This window comes from Zeus faber, assembly GCF_960531495.2.
Source record: "Zeus faber genome assembly, chromosome: 7".
NCBI classification, from domain to species: Eukaryota; Metazoa; Chordata; class Actinopteri; order Zeiformes; family Zeidae; genus Zeus; species Zeus faber.
In genome coordinates this window covers 6,487,121-6,506,505 of record NC_137203.1, presented here as the reverse complement: position 1 = coordinate 6,506,505, position 19,385 = coordinate 6,487,121, and the positions used below count along the sequence as shown (strand labels likewise).

Genomic DNA, 19,385 nt, shown 5'->3' with positions numbered 1-19,385 from the left:
ACACATGGTACACAATAAGGAAACACACACACACACACACACACACACACACACGAGTATTTACTAAAAAACGAATCTACACATAGGAATGACCTAAAAAGTTACATTTGCAGATGCAGATCAAAGGTGCTGGAGTTAGATTTTGCCTTCAAGGCTGATGAACTGAGGAAGAAAATGTAAATACAACACACATTGTGTTTTGATTTGGTTCAGACTGAAAAGGGCAAAGTACATTCCTCAAGTATTTGTACTTATAAAGTATATAAATATATATATAAATATATATATATATATATATATATATATATATATATATATATATTCGTTTTTTTTGTAAATTGTAATCAGGATCTTATATTGTTGTACCAGGGCAGTGGACAAGACAAGTAGCAACTATTACTTTTACAGTAATACTTTAGGAACATTCAATAGAAAAGTGCTGATGTGGTTTTACAGAAGGAGAAATGTCATTTTGGTACGCTGACTTTGACTACAGTCCTTTCTTGTCAGGGTATTTGGACTCTTCACTGCAGTCTTCCTTCAAAGGATCTGAAGACTTCTTCCGCAGAACCCAACAAATCCAATGAATCCAGCTGGAAGTCAAACTGCTGGAGGCTGCACCTGGTTACAGCCTGTCAGCACAAATGGTAGGCTCTACTGTGACTTACTAAACAATACCTTAAAAAATTATAAATGGAAAAAAAAAATATATATATATATATATATATATATATATATATATATATATATGTGTGTGTGTGTGTGTGTATATGCATCAAATACCCTATTTAAGTTACTTATGTGTGCTTTATCCTATGAAGATATTGGGCCATGTTCAGGTCATCCATAGATTTATATGTGTGTATATATATATATATATATATATATATATATATATATATACACACACACAAATATATGTGAGTGTGTGTGTGTGTGTGTGTGTATGTATGTATGTTTATATATATATATGTATGTTTGCATATTTACACACACACACAAAATTGCTGCGAAGATGTTTAGAACCTGTACGTGGACATCCTACATTCAGGTCTTCAGGTGTACTCACCGGAGTGAAATCCTCAAAAGTGGAAAGTTTCTTTCCCAAATTACGCCGATCGGAAAAACCACGTTAGAGCCACGACAGACTCGGGCCAACAAGCCGCCGTGTGCCTCGGCGGAACGTCACCTCCCTGGAACCTGGGGGGCGATGCTGGACGCGGGGAGGGAGGAGAGAAACGAGCCCAAAAGAGCCTGAGCCGCTGCAGACCCAGCGCAGCGCGACCCGCCCGCAGGGGAGGAGGGAGGGAGGGGTCCGGACCTGCGGGGCGCACATGTCATCGGAACGTACCTTTCACTTTATTATTATTATTTCATTTTTTTCTTTTTAATTGACACCAACGCCATTCATTCACTCCGTGGTTTCACTTGTGTGGCCACCGAACGCAAAGCTGGAGTAGAGCTTGCGCAATGGTATTTGAGCGGCACTTTTCACGCGGCAATAGAAACATTTAAATAGATAAAAATAAAAAATAAAAAAAAACTACAGTCTTTCGTTTTTATCGCCTAATTTAACGATTTGCTAAATATACGAATATAATAAATAAGTGGCCGTCTTGCTGCTTTCTGTTGGACCGTGGCCTCCGCGCCCAGGCGGCGGCGCCGTGGGCGTCCCGTTCCAGGAAGTGGTGGCGGAGCCTCGACGCGACCAAAGCGACGAACGCTTCGACGCGTTTTTAGGATTCGGTTCCTCGCGACTTATTCGGTAAAAAGGAAAAATAAATAAATAAATAAATAAATAAATAATAACTCTTCGACGCTTTCATTCCGTTGGTACAACAATGCACGGTGAGCGAGGTAGCACTGCGGGGCCCCCCGCAGTGCTACCTCGCTCACCGTGCATTGTTGTAGGGGCGAGAAGCGGCGAAATAACGGAAAGTGTGGATCCCGGAAAAATCCTTCAGAGTGTGAAACGCGACAACAATTTCACTCCAATCAAAACGACGCGTCTGCGTGGAAAGTGTAAGTCGGTCGCCTTCAAATATGGCGCTATTGCCCTGTTTTTTTTTTCCTCCAGCGCGTCGAGCCGAAGACGGACCGACTCCCGACTCGTTCCGAGTGCGATTCCGCCGCGGACGAGTCGTCCGCGGGTCCCGCGTCGCCGGCCGCGCGTAGCGGTGTGCGCCGAACCGGCCCCCGCAGGCGGAGGAGAGCGCGTCCGCGAGGCGTCGAAGGCGCGACATGTCCGAGTCCCTGGAGCGGTCCGCCAACATCGGCGCGCTGAAGGAGCCCGCCCTGAAGAGGCTCTGCGAGCTGCTGGACAGGACCAGCAGCCGGGGCTGGCGCAGACTGGGGGAGATGGTCTCCGGCGACAGGCGCTTCAAAGTCAGGTAGGGCGGCTGTGAACCTGCCCCCGCTGTTCGACACCGCCACCCCGGCCACCGCCGCCGCAAACGGACGTGGGAAGCGGGGATGAATCCGTCGGCGAGTAGCTTCGCAAAGCGCCGTGTTACCCGCACGGAGTGCGTCCGGCAGCTTTGCGGTTTTACTCAACTTCGGTTCTATTCTTAGTTCCCCACAACTACGAGACGCAGAAGTGAGCACATTTAAAGTGGTCATCCGTAAAAGACAATTATTCCATATTTCGGGTTTCGCCTGGTATGTTTTTAAGAAACAGACATTATTATTATTATTATTATTATTATTATTATTATTATTATTATTATTAATAATAATTTCGTTTTATTTGTGCGTTATGCATGTGCTCGCCCACGCTGCTTTTATTGTCGGTGGCGGGGTCCGACTTTCCCGGTACGAATGCACAGATCGGGCGCACCCAAGGGAGTGAAAAGCAGCCGCGGCTGAATCAGGAGAACCAGGGTCGCAAGTGGCATCCACGTTCCCATCGGGGGGGGGGGGGGGGGGGGGTGTGTGTGGACACACCTGTCTTGCTTTATTTTTTTGTTATGTTTGTCGTCACGTCTGACACTGGCTTAAAACTTGCACGACACCGGGATGGAAACGCATCAATTGTGGAATTGAACAGTTATGGAAATTGATCGCTCAAATAATCGATCTGGTGATAATGTAGTAAGTGCAAAGTGAAAGTGAAAGTGGACCCCCCCCCCCCCCCCCCCCCCCCCCCAAAAAAAATGATGAGGGCAAACCCGGATGTCGAAGAAAAATAAAAAAAAATAATAATACGTTGCAGATTCAAATGCAATTCTGGGACTTGTAGTGTGATCCACCACAACACAGATGATCACCGTTTTTGAGGCAACCGCAATGTTACGGTTTTACCTGTGGCTTAATGGCATCAAATGAGCCCTCTCTCTCTCTCTCTCTCTCTCTCTCTCTGGCGTCTTCCAGTTCAGACGAGATGGAGCTGTGCTCTCTGAGGGTGCTGAAGCTGGAGGGGAGCCCCAGCCGCATGCTGCTCGGCATCATGGGAGAGCGGGGCTGCACCATGGGCCACCTCCACGACTACCTGCAAGCCATGGGGAACTCGGAGGCCGTGCAGTGCCTGAAACAACCAGGTCAGACCCGGACCTCCTCCCATCCATTCCATACTGTGTATACATATGATAGGATGTGATGTCAGGGGCTTTGGGAGGGACGGGTCGCTTGGTGTGTTATGATTTTATGGGAGTCCAGAGCTGCTCGAGATGAGTGTGTGGCGGCAGAATGTGTTTCGCGATGGCCCACATTTCGAGGGGCGAATGAGGACGCAAGGCTCGGGTCCAGAGAACGCGGCCGTGTGTCGTGAATGAGCAGATATCGTGTTTGAGGATTTGATCCAGGTGGGAATCAAACCGCTCTGGGGTGTGGGGGGCGTTGGCTCCGGGGGGGGCCGGGGTTTGACAACTGGACGCTTTGTTGACTGTCAACTGCCGCTTTTCAAATTCTAACACCGGGGAACAGCGCAGGTACCCTCTTCACGGCGGTGTTTGCAAATACTATAATTCATGTTTTCGGATGACCGTCTGAGGAGGTCGTCCGCCGGACCACAAACCGTTTGGCTGTTTGACCTTTTGAAACGGCAACGAGGAGTGACGACAGCCTTGTCCTCCTCCAGGCCTTCAGATTCTCATTCAGCCCCAGTCGGTGTCTGTTGTTTCTGGTCACAACCTGCGTCTCAGCTGCTACGCTGTGGGCAAGTCCCCGGTGCAGTACCAGTGGTTCAAGCGTAGCGAAGAGGTAAAAGACACACACACACACACACACACACACACACACACACACACACACACACACACACACACACACACACAGTTTCAGGAAAGCATGCGTATATACAAACACAATAAGAAGAGCTTTATGAAAAAGAACCACCAGCGAACATGAACACTGTTAGTATACCCAGTAAGAGGTGTATTCATAATGATTAGTTCCTTTAGTTCACATATTGTTTTCACTGCGTAGTCTTATTTAAAAAGTTATTACTGGTGCCTTATTTAGTGTGTGTTTACTAGGGATGCAACGGTAGACGGTATGCTATCGAGCGGCTCGGTACGTCCCCACCGGTTCAATACGCACACGTGAACCGCGGTTTTACAATAAATAATAACACTGCACCGTACGGGCGCGGCCCGGCGCACGATTCCTATTGAATCCGCTGTTGCAGCTCCACTGGCCTCAGGATCCCCGCAGCATTTCTCTACGTTTGCGCCAGAGGTCTATTTATTTTTTTATTTTTTTATTTATTTTCAACTGCGCACGGCCATGTGAGCCTTTTCAACAGAAACGTGAGATAAAACTACATAGGAAGGGGTTTGTAAAGAGTGCAATCAGTTTAAATATGTTTTATGTGAGTCTACGTTGTACCAGAGACCAAGAGCTGCGGTCGGATTCGCTTGTTGATCAAGACCCGTTATAAATACAGAAAACAAACATGTATTACAACGACCCCGGGGCTGAGGTGTCCAGTCTGAAAACAACCCCCTGGGATGGCCGTGTCCCCTTTTATTACGAACTTCTCTTCAGACACTCTCTCTCGCTCTCTCGCTCTCTCTCGCTCTCTCTCGTTCTCGCTCTCGTTCTCGCTCTCGTTCTCGCTCTCTCTCTCTCTCTCTCCCTCTCTCGTTCTTTCTCTCTCTCTCTCTCTCTCTCTCTCTCTCTCGCTTCCACTCACACTCGTGTTGGGTCGTTCACGAATGATCAAGCCCTGGAACAAAGGGAACCGAGTCTCGCTGATGAGCCGTTGTTTTCTTTTTTTTTGTCACATTTTAAAACCCACCAAAGAAGTTGAACCCCCCCACAGTCATACACACAGCGTTACACTAGTTATTTATGCAGAATACAATAAAAACATTTTTTACACCTTTTAACTTAAAGAAAATATAGATAGATAGATAGATAGATGTTGATTATTTTTTCTTAAATGTGAAGATAACGTACCATTACTATGGATACATACATGAACCGTGAGCCCACTGTACCGTTGCATCCCTAGTGGTTCGGGCTGGGAGATATAAACAAAATCAAATATCACAATATCTCCTGATCGAATACCTCAAGGTTATTAATAATTTGAAGATATTTTACTGAAGATACTTTACTGTAATACAGCTGTGAAGACAAGAAGATTACCACAAGCAAAGTCCCGGACGGTATGCACCCCCATATCACGATATTGATTTTATTCGGATGCATCGCCCGGCACTATGTGTGATTAGCGGTATCTTTGTGTGTACCATGAGGTGAGGTTGGTTTTGTAGCCATGCCTACTGTATTCCTAACCATCCGATGGCATTCGAGTTTATTTTGTTTGCAAATCAGTTATCTAATTTGGAAAATCCTCCGACGTGAACCCGAGCAAAAAGTACGCTAGATAATGGCCCTCGACGAGCGGCTTGGATAACACCAGGTCTTTGTAGCGCCGTGAGTCCTGGGAATTCCCCGCCCAGTGACTCACGCGCTGCAGTCACACACACACACAGACACACACACACACACACACACACACACACACACACACACACACAGGTCAGGACTTGAAATCACCTCCGCTTCTGCACCTCCGCGGCTTCCATTATTGATTAATAGATGGGTTCATAATAATAATGAAGTGATTACGTCTTCATTAACAGGACACAATAAACCACCACCATCACCACCACTACTCGAAACACACACACACACACACACACACACACACACACTAGTCCTGGTGCCCTTTGCAGCTATTAGAAGCAGAATAGAATAATCATGCAAGCGTCTGAACCTGTGAGATACTACTCATCAGGGGGTTGGATTACTTCAATTGAGCTTACTGTACCCTCCTGTATATTTACATTATGTTGATAGTTCGATATATATTCTTGATTACAGCACTTGTTGGTGTTAATATTATCTCTTGTATCTGCATATTCCCATTAGAGCCTTCTAGTGGGCTTGTGTGTGTGTTAATATCTGACATGTTTGATATGACCTTGGGTGATCATCGTAGAGGGTATGTTAGTGATTCTTTTTTTTTTTTTTTTTAAGGGATTTTATGACTTTTGCAAATATAAAAGTGGTCCCAATAACTTGAATATAATTAGTGAGAACGTTATTTACACTCAAATTGACGAGATTACCAAATTCGCTTTGAATATGGAAACGTGTAACACCTTGCGGGCCCCACAGTGGCACAGTGCGGATCGAGGTATTCTCCAAAGAGACAACAGCGATGGCTTGTTGGCTTGGCCACCAAAGAGAATGATAACGGCGTTCGTTCAGCAACCCATATCCATATCAATCCATGATTAGAGTATGTATTATAAGAAGCAATGAGGAGGGGATATGATTGAGTGCGTCGAAGATGATGTTTAGTGTTTCTTATAAAAATGCCTTGAAGGTGACGCAGCTGTGCCGACTTGAGTCTGACTATCAAAACAAGCAAAAGCACTCCGTTGTTGTGTTCAGCGGTTTATTGTTTTGTGTGAACCCCCAAGGTGCCAAACGGCTCCTTGCCGGACCTGGTGATTAGTCCCGTCTGTCTGAAGGACGCCGGCTTCTACATCTGCAGGGTCAACAGTGGAGAGGCCTTCGAGTTCAGCCAGTGGGCTCAGGTGGACGTCCTGGACGTCGGAAAATCTTATGGTGGGACGCCGTCTCCTCCTTGTCCTTCTTGTTTTTCTTTCTTTTTTTTTTTTATTTTCTCTTTAACCGTTGGCAATTGTGTGATGAGCAAGGGAGAGTGTGGATGCTACTCCTGTTCAGACCCATTGTATAAAATGACAGACTGAAGACTCATCTCTTCAGACTGCACCTACACACTACTTGTACTGACATGTCCACCCAATGAGGATCTCTTTCCCCCTCGCCGTCTATTCCTTCATTTTCCTTAAAATTGACACTACTGGTGTTGTCGTTGCTGCTGCCGCTGCTGGTGTTGTCGTTGCTGCTGCTGCTGCTGGTGTTGTCGTTGCCGCTGCTAACCTTATACCTAAACTTAACTCTCGCTTCCCTTATACCCCAACTTAACGTAACCTTATACCTCGACTTAACCATCTCTAACCCGAGTGACCTTTCCGGTTCCGGTGAGAGCTTCCACTTCCGGTTCCGGTGACGTCCTTGCGTGTGCGTTGCTGCTGTTGTTGCTGCTGCTGGTGGTGTCGATGTTGCTGCTGCCGTTGTTGTTGTTTCTGTGGCTGTTGTTGCCGCTGTTGTTGTTTTCTGTTGCTGTTGCTGCTACTGTGGCTGGAGTCGCTTTTATTGCTGTTTTTGTTGTCTTTGTTGTTGCTGTTGTTTCAGGGGCCTTCTTTTGTAATGACCGGCTGACAACTATGTTCTCTCTTTCTTTTTTGTCTTTCCTTTAAGTATTTCTTTGTAAAGCGCATTGTGTTGCCCTGGTATGAAATGCGCTCTATAAATAAAATGACTTGACTTGACTTAAAGTTAAGAAATTCTGGAAGAAGCCTAGAAGAAGACGATTAAATATTTTAAATACGATGAAAATAAGCTTTACAAGCCCCACGACGATGAGGTTTTTGCTCCATTGCAAATATTCCCTGGTCATCCTTTTCACTCGTGTCGCAGAAAAAGGATTCCATGATATCAGAAATCTCACCGATTGTTAAATCTGGGTCTGGAGAACCTCCCCACCTGAGATCAAAGTGCCGCGGCTGTCACCGCCACAGTACATTTTTATTTTTATTAAGGGAACGCCCCGGTCAGTGCCGCTCCCGAAACAAGGCTGGTAAACCCCCAGAGAGAGAGGACGGCGTACTTCCGTGTAACCCTCTGCCGCGCCGGTGAGTTCCAGATCAGATACTGTGAAACCGAATCCCCTCTCTGCTCCAGGACAGAGCTTCCTTTCTCTGGAGGGGAGGCTGAGGTTGGTGCTCCAGCCCCAGGCTCAGCGGCTGCTGGTGGGGGACACCCTGCAGCTGGAGTGCGGCGCCGTGGGCCGGCCCATCCCTCGCTACCAGTGGCACCGCAACGGCGTCCCGCTCCCCAACGCCTCCCAGAGGAGACTCACGGTAAGGGGGGGGGGAGTGGAAAATTATCATTTCGATAATAAAATTCTATTATTATATATAGATGAGGCAAATACTGTATATCACCTTTAAAAACAGTGATTACTCTAACTTACAGTAAAATCACGACACTAAGTGGAATAAAGTAATGCAGTCAAACGGTGCAAAAGACTCCTGGAATCCAATTTAGACAAATCCATGACTTCTCCAGGATGTTTACAGAACAACAGTACGAAAAACCCTTAATGATAAGACCACCAGGCCGAGTTGATGGAAATATAGTTCCATCCTTTCAAACCACTCAGACACCATTGGGCATTGACGTGACTTATGACCGCATCGCAGCAAGTAGCCTGACAAATTGGCCTCGCGAGTCGCTGGGAAGAAATTAGTCGTTTTTCCAAACCCTCTAGTCTTCAGCGTCAAAGAACTAATTATCCCCCGCAATAAGACAGAAAAGCAGGAAGACGCGGGCCCTTCCACGCCACCGCAAACGCACCTAACCAGCCCCGGCGTAAGCGCTTGCCGCCGCCGTCGGCCTGAGCTCTTCTCCTCCCTCCACAGATCTCCCACGTCATGCAGGACCAATGCGGGAAATATCGCTGTGAGATCAGCAGCAGCAGCGAGAGGACCTGGACCAACGAGGTGGACGTGGGGATAGGTGCGTCATGATGCCACTCTGTTGTGATGAATGCCGGCTCCGGTAAAAGTTGCACAGATTTGTTATTAATATTTATTTTTTTATTTTTTTATTTTTTTAATTGAGAAATCATGTTTGTGTGGTTAACCGACTCTGTTCTCAACTGAAAGGACCAAGGATATCGGTCGAGTTTTCAGAGGCTATGGAGTGCTCTGAAGGTAGAGTTCAAAAAAAAAAAAAGAAAAGGCCTGATGCCTGGCACAAATTCTCAGGGGGCTCGGATGAAAGAGCGCGTCTCAAATCCGCCGGCATGCAAAGGTTAACGGGAGTGTTTTTAACCTCGCTCAACGTAACGCACACTAATTTAGCCGCGGAGCTGCTTGTGGGATTCAGCCGGAAGATCAAATCACGACTAACCAGCTCCGAAATCTTTGGGTGTTTGCGTGTTACTAGTCCGGTTTCTCTAATTCTCCCCTGGTTCTGTCCGTTAACCTACTGAATGTGGAATGATAGTCGCTTTGAGGACGAGGTGACCTGCGCGGGGGACCCCCGGTGTTTTCACCCGTCCAGTCGTTTAGTTGAGACGTGACACACACAAAAAAACCTCTCACTAGGTAGGCTGATATGTCGTTGTCTTGGTCTTTCTAGATGACTTTTACGGCATCGGAGCAGGTAAGCGAGATTTATCTCCTGTTTGTTAAACGGATTAAAAATCCCGCGGGCGGCATCTTGCGTTGGTTGATCGCCGTTCTCATCTCAGGTGCCGGTGAAATCGACACGAACGAGGGCGCGGAAGAACTCTACGGTAAGTTAAAAAAAATATATATATATGTATTTCAAATTTTATTCTGAGTGCAGTCAAATCACGGGCAAGGGTTAAAAGGGTTAAACCCTGTGCCTGCGTGGCGTTCTTAGCGGTTATTTCAGCTTCCTCTCCGCGCAGCGAGCGGCGCCTCGTCGTGCAGCGTGAGAACGAACCACAGCGACGATGTGAAACTGCTCTCCCCGTTCTCGTCGGGTTTCTAAGAGATTCTATTTATTTATTTATTTATTTTTACTTCCCTCATAAAGGGCGCGGGTGTACGGAGGCGGCGGAAACCGAAACCTTTCACGTTCAGGCCTTGTTTTGCAGAAGCACGTGGCGATGTGCAAATATTAATAGCGATCTGTAGATGTAAATATACCGTATGTGTGTAATCGGAAGTTGTAAACAAGCAGTTCTAGGTATAAGGTAGACAGGGATGTACATTTTTAAATTGTATCTGAGGTTATACTCATATAATCGCTCTTCATGATAGATTGTGTTTTTGTCGGTCCAAAAAGGCCGGCAAAGACAACTTTACACGCTGCTCCTCGCTTGTTCTCGCAAGTTGTGTTGTATATTTATTTGCAAACATCGACCACACCCTCTGCGACCGTTGCTATTTTTAAAACCCGCCAAATCCGTTCGCGAGACGCATAGATCTACGCGCCTGAGGCGCGTTACCTCCTCCCGGGGCGTCGCTCAGCGCCCGCGGCCCCGTCGGTTGTCTCTTCTCTGCCGTTTCCCCCCTTCCCATCCTCCGCCTTCCTCCCCGCGTCCCAGCGACGGACAAGGTGGCCCTGCTGATCGGGAACCTGTCGTACCTCAACCACCCGCCGCTCAAAGCCCCCATGGTGGACGTCTACGACCTGACCAACCTGCTGCGGCAGCTCAACTTCAAGGTGGTGTCGCTGCTGGACCTGACGGAGTCGGAGATGAGGAACGCCGTAGACGAGTTCCTGCTGCTGCTGCACAAGGGAGTCTACGGTGCGTGGTGGGGGCCATCCACCCCGAGCCCGTTTCATCCGGGCCCTCGGGACATTTCAGGAAAAATTTTCGGTGGAAAATTTCAGTGTTCAACAAGTCAGCGTCAATCTGTGAAAAGTCAAACAAAAGGTTTTGTAGCGGTGAAGAGGAGTGAATGTGTCTTGTATTTATTTTAATTTTTTTATCTAGTCAGAAACATTTTCATTTTCCAAAACACTCTCGAGACGTACAAGAAAAGGTCATTGGTATTGGAAAAATGAACCAGTATCAAGTCATCTGTATGGCCTTCAACATTTTTTTTAACAATGCCCAGCCCTAGGTTTTCTCCCACCTGACAACCAGAAAGTCGTTATATTTCTCTTGAAAAGGGGGAGTGTCTTGGTCCCGTTTCCAAAAAGCTGACGCTCTCACTCTGAGACTTTTCCCAAGCTCCTTCCGTTTCCCAACTCCTCAAAAAATGAATACCCAATTTGCCCTCTCCTCCGCCGCCAGGTCTGCTGTACTACGCCGGCCACGGCTACGAAAACTACGGCAACAGCTTCATGGTTCCGGTCGACGCCCCCAACCCGTACCACTCGGCAAACTGCCTGTGCGTGCAGAGCGTCCTCAAGCTTATGCAGGAGAAGCAGACGGGCCTCAACGTCTTCCTGCTGGACATGTGCAGAAAAAGGTCCAGATGACACGTGATTTCTGGCTTGAGAGCGTTGACCTGGTTCCCGGTGGGAAATGAGCTTCTCGTCCCTCTTGCCCGGAGCCGGACGAGAAGTGCAGTTTCACGCCCGTGTCCAGCGCAGACGCAGCGACGGGCCGCATGCTAACTGTGTCAGCACGATGCATGGCTGCAGGGGGGGATCAACTAGCCTAGCTCCCGTGAAATTAGGAACATACACCTTCCGGCAGGGTCAAAAGCTCGAGTTATTGCAGTAATACAGTAGAAAAAAAACCCTAAAAAACCTGATGAACATGTGTAATAGTGACACAAAGCAAATTCCCCCCCAAAAAATGGAGAATTCCTTAACATTTGCTTGTCAGACAAGGTGGGCACGGTTCCTCAGACGGCAAAAGCAGGAGAACCCCCAAAGACGGGGGCGACCCTCTCATGCAGCGACTGAACGGAAACGTTTCACTTTTTAACTGTTCTTAATGTTTCAATGAACGTCTTTGACACGGTTTTGCTTTGCCCTCCTCTTAAATGTCAGGAACATCCACGACGACACCACTCCAAACATCGTGCTGAGAGTCACCGCCAACATCGTCTTTGGTTACGCCACGTGAGTCCGGGCGCCCGACCGTCGCTCAGAGTTTCTCAAATTCTCGGTTCCTTTTATTTATATTCAAATTCCCCCCCCCCCCCCGATTCCAAATTTGAATTCTGCGCCCCCCGTGCGCCCCCCCCCCCCCCCGGATCTTGTGAAGGTGCCAAGACGCCGAGGCCTTCGAGCTCAACTCCAGCGGGTTCACCAACGGCGTGTTCATCAAGTTTCTGAAGAAGCGTCTCCTCGACGACGAGAAGATAACGGTGGTGCTGGACAGGGTGGCCGAGGGTAAAACATCAAATAAACGTATAGATACTAAACATCATCAAGCCAAATCATTTTTTTAGGGGTTGGTCTGCGGCCGAGGCCTCTTGCGTCACTCCGAGCGGGATTTCTGGCGCACGTTATCTGCTTATCGCGCCGCTATAAATAAATGGATTGTCATTGAATATTGATTTGAAATAGTTTTATAACGAGTATATCCAGTTGAAACAGATGAACCTATCAGCTGTTTCTGATGTTGAATTGGACGTTTGCATTGAGACGCCGAACATTGCGGACTTTGATACTGACGTCATCGGCTTTCATCTCTGGGGGTCTTCCATCGTAGTTTCTTCATTACGTCACAGGGTGGCGCCACCAGCGAGAGCGTTGTAGGCAGGGGAAACGTGAGAAGCTGGTTCCCGCGGCAACGGTCGTTTTTGACAGTTCAGCGGTCATTATTCAGAAATAGCTGACCGTTGTCTGCCGCTATTGACCAATCAGAATGGAGTATTTCAGAGAGCTGTGTAATAACCCCTAATAATGCAAATAAATGATGCGGTTTTGTTTTTGACTGTATAGTAGAATTGTTTCGCATTTTTGAATTATGGGATGCACAGACATGGGGCAGTTTGATGCCACCAGAGGGAAGCAGGCGTTGGAGATCCGCAGTAGCCTATCGGAGAGGAGGGCCCTCACCGACTCCATTCTGCCCGGCGACAGCGCTGACCTGGCCCTGGCACAAAACCGGCAGTGGGCCAAGGCTCATGGTGAGGCCTCCGCAGTGATTAAAAAATTAAAGGTCCGAAAGATTTTTAGGGTTTTTTTTTTTTCACTGATCTTCAAATGAGATTATTTCTTGTTCCTCCCCGCAGAGCTTCCAGAGAGCATGTGTCTGGATTTTGACTGCGGAGCTCAGATCAAGATGGGATTCGCTGCCGAGTTCTCCAACGTGCTCGTTATTTACACGCACATCGTTAAAAAGCCGAGCGACATGTCCTTCTGCCAGGCGCACGTCACCAACTTCTCCCAGGTTTTCTGTTTAATTAATTTTTTTATGTTTTCAGTGTCCACTTATGTTTGTACATTTATTACTTTTGACGATTATTCATTTTAACATTTTGCCTTTTTCGTAAGCAATGCCGATTTCCAGGTGTCCACACGTGCACTACTTGAGTTTTAACACCACTGCAGCGCACTGACAGTTAGTTCACTGCCTTGCTCATGAGCGTGTCGTAAGCAGAGATCACAGCTGTGTCCTTTGCTTTGGTCCAGGAGCTGGATGTTGATCCTAAAGAGATGAACCGAGAGACTCCCGAGGAGACTGGGATCTACCTGGTGTCCCACAGTCTGCCACAGCACTGTCTCTACACCAGACTCAGCTCTCTGCAGAAGCTCCAGGTAAAATCTGATTACTAACCTAAGCAGTTCCTCCAGACCAACTCACCGGTTTTTATTTATTATTATATGAAGATTTTTTCTGTGTTATTTTGCACAAAAATTCTACTAGTAGCAAAAATGCATTGCTTTATTTATTTATTTTTTAATCTTTAGCTGTGGCAGTTATCTACCATTGATTTTTACAGAGTAATGCAATTAAAGAAAATGTATAACTCCCCATCGCAGAGGATGAGTCTATATATTTATAATTAATTTCCACTCCTGGAGGGACTGTGTTTTGGTTTCACTTTGCTTGACCGCTGCTCTCTGCCGCCATCCTGTGGTGGCGCGTCTTCTTCTAACAGCCGTTGGTACCAAACAATAATTGGACAATCCCATTTCATTTGAGATCAGTGGATGTAATCAATCGATTAGGGACTTTAATTTTTCTAGCGATATAAGTTGCTTTAAATGTGCATTAGAATCAATGTTATTTACAAAATACATGTGCACTTGCAAGGAATTTGAATCAGTTGGCCGTGGATTAAATGGAAAAACACTAATAAACATAAAATAATACATGAATTTACAAAGAATGGCGGACGTAATATAGAAGTTAAATGTCCCTGTGCTCTCCGTAATGCAGGAGGAGCTGGTCTTCACCGTGTGTCTTCAAGGCACCTTCTCCGGTCTGGGCGATGATCCCGTCCACTGGGCCAAGAGCGTCAACATCGGCAAGCCGCTGATCGCCCGGCTGGACCTGCACCGGGCCATGAGGAGGAACAGCTGCCTCCAGACCTGCTCCATGCCCCACAGCCCGTCCCACAGCCCCACCCACAGCCCGTCCCATAGCCCCGGGGCCAAGCGCCACCTCCACCTCTACCAGGGGCACCAGGACCGGAGCCACGGCCGCCTGTCCCCCCACTGCCTCAGCCCCTACTGGGACGCCTACGAGCCCCCGCGGGGGGCCGCCGGGGGCCAGGTGGACTCCTATTACGACAACGTGGAACCTTGGGACCAGAACCCCCGCTGTGATTCTGCCGCCGGGCCTCCTGGTTCTCCAGCCAGGCCGAGCATCCCCATAGAAACCTCTGACGACATTGATGAACTGCAGGCAGTGTTTATTAACAGTCTGCAGCTTCAGCAACCCTGACGTTGGAGGTTTGCCAGGACAGGGTTGGCGATGCGTCCTTATGTGGAATATCACTGGTGTATATACATAGTAGGGGTGTCGCGATTCCGAATCGAAATCGAAAATCAATCAAAATTAACTCAATCGATATTGAACTTCAAAATTACGATCGGGTTTATGATTCTCCCAGTATTTTTGTGAGTAATATTGTCCGACATGGTCGCCATATTTGGGCGGTCAAGATCCACGGGGAAACAAATGCGGCGTGCGCTGGGGGGAGGGGGGCCCTCTGCGGAGTCGACTGCGGCTCCCGACCCCGAACCCACTTGGAGTTTGGAGAGCTGCGGTCGGCTCCGGAGGGATCCGCTGCGCCGCATCCCTCAACGCACACTGCACCCGCCCACCAGGCACTAGGGCTGAAGGAAATACATTTGAATAGAATTTGAATAATACAAATAAAATAACAATAAAGTTCAATATAAGTTCATCCAGTTTGTTGCACAGCGAACACACATTAGAGAGAAATATTCCCGGTAACGGTGCCAAGTCGGCGTCGGCGGCCCCTCCCTCTCCTCCTGCGTTTCACTGTGTGTACAGGGGAGAGTGCTGAGCCTCTGACCTGAATGTCCAGTAATTCCACAGATGTGGCGATGAAAGCGGGAAATAAACCCAACCATCACTGACGCAACCGGCTCGCGAACCATGCGGAGCCGCATTTAATTCATGTAGAGTTTTTATTTTCTTTGTTTGGAGGAAAGATCTCAAACGGAGCAGCGGAGCTGCAGGTAGTAATTTGCCTTTTACTACCAGCGTTCCACTCTGACAAAAATTGCATCTGTCTTTCTGAGCTTATTTTGAGAGTAACTTAAAAGTAGTGTAGGAAGTAACTTATTGTTTATTCTAAAGTCTAGTTTTGCTAAAGCTCTTAACTGTTGAGACATGTTTTTATAAATATTTTCATATTTTTTGTATTAGAATTTTTAATATTAAAATAAAAGTTACTTATTGAGAAACAAGTGGTTTTTTTATTCTTTACAAATCAAGACTCGATTGTCTAACAGCGGCATAGCCCTCAGTGCTGAAAAATATATGTTCAAATCCAATTGAATCGTGACCTTCAAATCAAAAGTCAAATCAAATCCCGGATTTGGGGAGAATCGTGACACCCCTCATACATAGCCTTATAAAAAACGTGATGAAAATGTTTTGGTAAATATTATTGTCTTTTATATTATGAGTCAAATTGAAGGTAATGTTTTTTTGCTCTTTTAATGTATTTTTGTACTTCTGCTACAGCTGTAGTCAACCGTGCATTTCAATAAATAACCATTTCTTCATCACAATGAGACGTTTGCGTATTACGATGAAAGAGTTTAATATCGGGGTAAGAAAGGTTGAGTGAAGTCATCACAAAAAATAACAGGCACAGGTACAATATCCAGTTGTATTCGGCCCCTTTTCCAAGGCCCAGGAACACTCACTGCAACCTCTGACCATTATCTGCACTCAATACACAGACACTTGAATGCACTGAAATTGAACAAAATCCCATAACTTCACTTGTCCTGACTCTCCAACTATTATTATTATTATTATTATTATTACTATTATTATTATTATTAAGCTTTCTGAGAAAGACCGGCTTTGGCTCTAAAAATATATTATGAACTGAAGGGGACATTTTGCATGTTTAGACGTACTGACAACACCTCTGCTTTGTATCCTATCGACTGAAATACTTTGAAATGTGCACGAGGTGGAAGCAGGGTGCCTTGATCTATTTGGAGTTGTTAAGTCCCGAAATAGAAAATCCATGGACCACGCCCTAAAATTGGCTGTTGCGACTCGTATAAAGTGACTATTGTCTATGAATCATCTAGAAATCCCTTTTTGACTCGAACAGGACAAAGCTTTCCGCTCGGCGGCCGCGGGCCGTCGTTCCCCTCACATGACGGAGCACTTCTCCCCGGCCTTGGACTTGAGCTCGGTCATGGTGGCTGACGCCTTCTCCTTGATCTGGTCCATGTCCATGTTCTGCAGGTTCTGCATCTGTCCCAGGAGGGAGTCCTTCTGCTCCTCCTCCGTCGTGTCCTCGTCCACCATCTTGAGCAGCTCCTCGGGGACATCAACGTCGTCGCCCGCCATCTCGATCATGCTCTCGTCCCGCTCGCTCTGTGGGGGGCGGGGGAAGGAACGTTCATTGTGATTTTTTTTTTTTTCCCGAAAACTATAATTTGCAATTTGCACACTAAACCGAGGACATACTGACGTAAAGACACAAAATGAAATTGATCGATTTGTTGTCAATATTGTCAACTGCAATGCTATTTGCATGACAAGTTGTTTTATCTGTAGTTGTCGACGTTTCAGACTGAGTGCTGCAGTTATGCAGGACGGCCACTGCACTACTTTTTACACCTTTTTTTTTTTTTTTTTTTCATAATCTATATAATCGACCTAATATATAACGATAGGATCATGAAATGTCACTGAAATATTCCACCTTGACCCAAATAGTAACTCTAGATAATGTTTGCAGGGTGGGGATGGTATTTCAAGCTCATGCCTTTTACATACTCTGTATGCATATTAGTCAATTAGAGTTAGAATTTAAAGTGCATTATCACACCAGCTACTTTCGACTAAAGTGAGATATATATTTCTTTCTTTTTCATATATATTTCTCAATCCGTTTGTCTGGACACCCGTCACAATAAAAAAAAAAAAAAAAAAAAAGGAAAAATGAGGGGGGGGGGGGAACAAACAAAAGACGCAGCCCAAAAAGAAGCCAGCAGAAGGCCACGAGAACACGCAGGGACACTAAGTCTTTTTCAGGACGCTGTAATTCAGTGGCTTTACTCTTTAGCTGGCGGGTGACCATGCAAATCTCAGGGCAGACACACACACACACACACACACGCGCACACACAGCGTGGGCTCAGACAGACAGACAGGCGGACACAAAACCACCACACACACACACAGTGGGGGGGTCAGACTGGGTTGCATCACTTCACTCCCGCTGCTGCATTTGTGCTCCCGGGGAAATCACGTAAAGACAGAAAAACAGTTTGTCGATGGGTTGTTGTTTTTTTGGTTTTTTTTTTTTCTCGTCTCTTTTTTTGGGGGGGGGGGGCATTTTGATGAAAGGACTAACAGGTTGTGGTTGACTTTCTGATCGACCGCTGGGAGAGAGGTGACCTCACCTTGGGTAATCTGTATTTATCCCTCAAACACGATCGCAGCGTCGCCCGTTCAGCCTTTTTCACCAGGAACTCTCCGTCCCTCTCCATCCTGGATGCGGGCGACCGCAAAGAAACACCGTCGTCAACACGGCAAGAAATCATCCGTCAAAATGTCAAACCACTCGGGAAATGTTTTGATCTGGTCACAGTCTGTCGTAAGAGCGCGGGGAACCTCTCATCATTTTCAACAATGCAAATCACTGACATTGGGATTTCGAGCATTTGTCAGAGGTCCCTGTCATCCGACTCCGCTGTTTCCAAATTCCTTTGGATTACGGTTAGGGTTCAATGCCTCACGATCGTCCCACATTAATGTGTATGCGAGGTTATCTAACTAGATTATCAACGGGAGCGCTTCCTCCTCGGCCACGACACAAAGAAAAGAAAAAAAAACGTGTCGCCGCCGGGGAGTACCGTCGCACGTCTCAGGTGGAAGTCGGCACATTTATCACAACCCTCATTTTAGTGTTGTGATAAATATTTCACGTTCAAATTGTTATCAAACAAAAACTGCTTTTCAAATAATATCACCGTAAATATGTAATAGCATATTTGGTCATAAATACTACAAAACTACGCATCATATGATGTACAGCTCCTCATCATGTATTATGATACATGATGACATAAATAAGTTTTTCTCCCTCAAACTGACGCTCCACCCACACGGTGCTGGGTGGATGTGACCCCCATCCGGTCGTCAGGACTCACTTCTCCTCCACCAGCTGCTTCTGGTACTCCTCGGCATCCTCTTGCGACATGCCCTCGGTTGCCATGGTCTCGGCGGCGCTGGTCGTTCCTCTTCCCTCTGCTCCCGGGGGAAAACTGTCCCAACCTCCACCCGGTCTCCGTCCTACAGCACCGCGGGATTTGCGGAACTTTTTTTTTGTTATTATTTATTTATTATTATTTTTTTTTAATCATCCCTCCTCTCGCCCCGCACCAGTTGATGCTGCTGCTTTGTCATTGGCCCCGGAGGTCGGGAGGAGTCGCGGCGGCGTCAGGCGGGAGGGGAGGTGTGGCGTGGCGCGTCGGCGCTCTGCGATGAAGATTTTCATCCCTAAACCAAAGCAGTTTGAGCCGCGCGTCTTAATCTGCCGTAAGCCGGCGCTACTCGGCACAATTTGACTAATGCTGCCGGAGCGGAGGGTCCCACGTGGCCCGGGTAATTTGCCGCGGGCCGGTGAGCACAGCCCTCACTGCGAGGCGACGACGCCACA

At 47.0% G+C, this 19,385-nt stretch overlaps 2 protein-coding genes across 3 annotated transcripts; one reads left to right on the top strand and one right to left on the bottom strand.

Moving 5' to 3' along the window:
* Positions 1 to 1,933: 1,933 nt before the first annotated feature.
* Positions 1,934 to 16,226, top strand: malt1 (MALT paracaspase 1). 2 transcript variants are annotated; one of them, XM_080004652.1, is made up of 17 exons: positions 1,934 to 2,390; positions 3,370 to 3,536; positions 4,076 to 4,197; positions 6,936 to 7,083; positions 8,287 to 8,465; positions 9,027 to 9,123; positions 9,273 to 9,320; positions 9,751 to 9,774; positions 9,863 to 9,907; positions 10,688 to 10,891; positions 11,384 to 11,561; positions 12,091 to 12,162; positions 12,308 to 12,435; positions 13,029 to 13,178; positions 13,284 to 13,441; positions 13,684 to 13,809; positions 14,435 to 16,226. In XM_080004652.1, exons 1-17 carry the CDS (start codon positions 2,242 to 2,244, stop codon positions 14,939 to 14,941), a joined length of 2,502 nt encoding a protein of 833 aa, XP_079860778.1. In that variant the 5' UTR covers positions 1,934 to 2,241; the 3' UTR covers positions 14,942 to 16,226. The 2 variants fall into 2 exon arrangements, with proteins under 2 accessions (XP_079860778.1, XP_079860779.1); XM_080004653.1 differs by lacking the exon at positions 9,273 to 9,320.
* Positions 16,227 to 16,864: 638 nt separating this feature from the next.
* Positions 16,865 to 18,941, bottom strand: cplx4b (complexin 4b; the record flags this gene model as incomplete). Its single annotated transcript, XM_080003984.1, has 3 exons — positions 16,865 to 17,092; positions 18,127 to 18,214; positions 18,877 to 18,941. 3 exons carry the CDS (start codon positions 18,939 to 18,941, stop codon positions 16,865 to 16,867), a joined length of 381 nt encoding a protein of 126 aa, XP_079860110.1.
* Between the last annotated feature and the right edge of the window lie 444 nt (positions 18,942 to 19,385).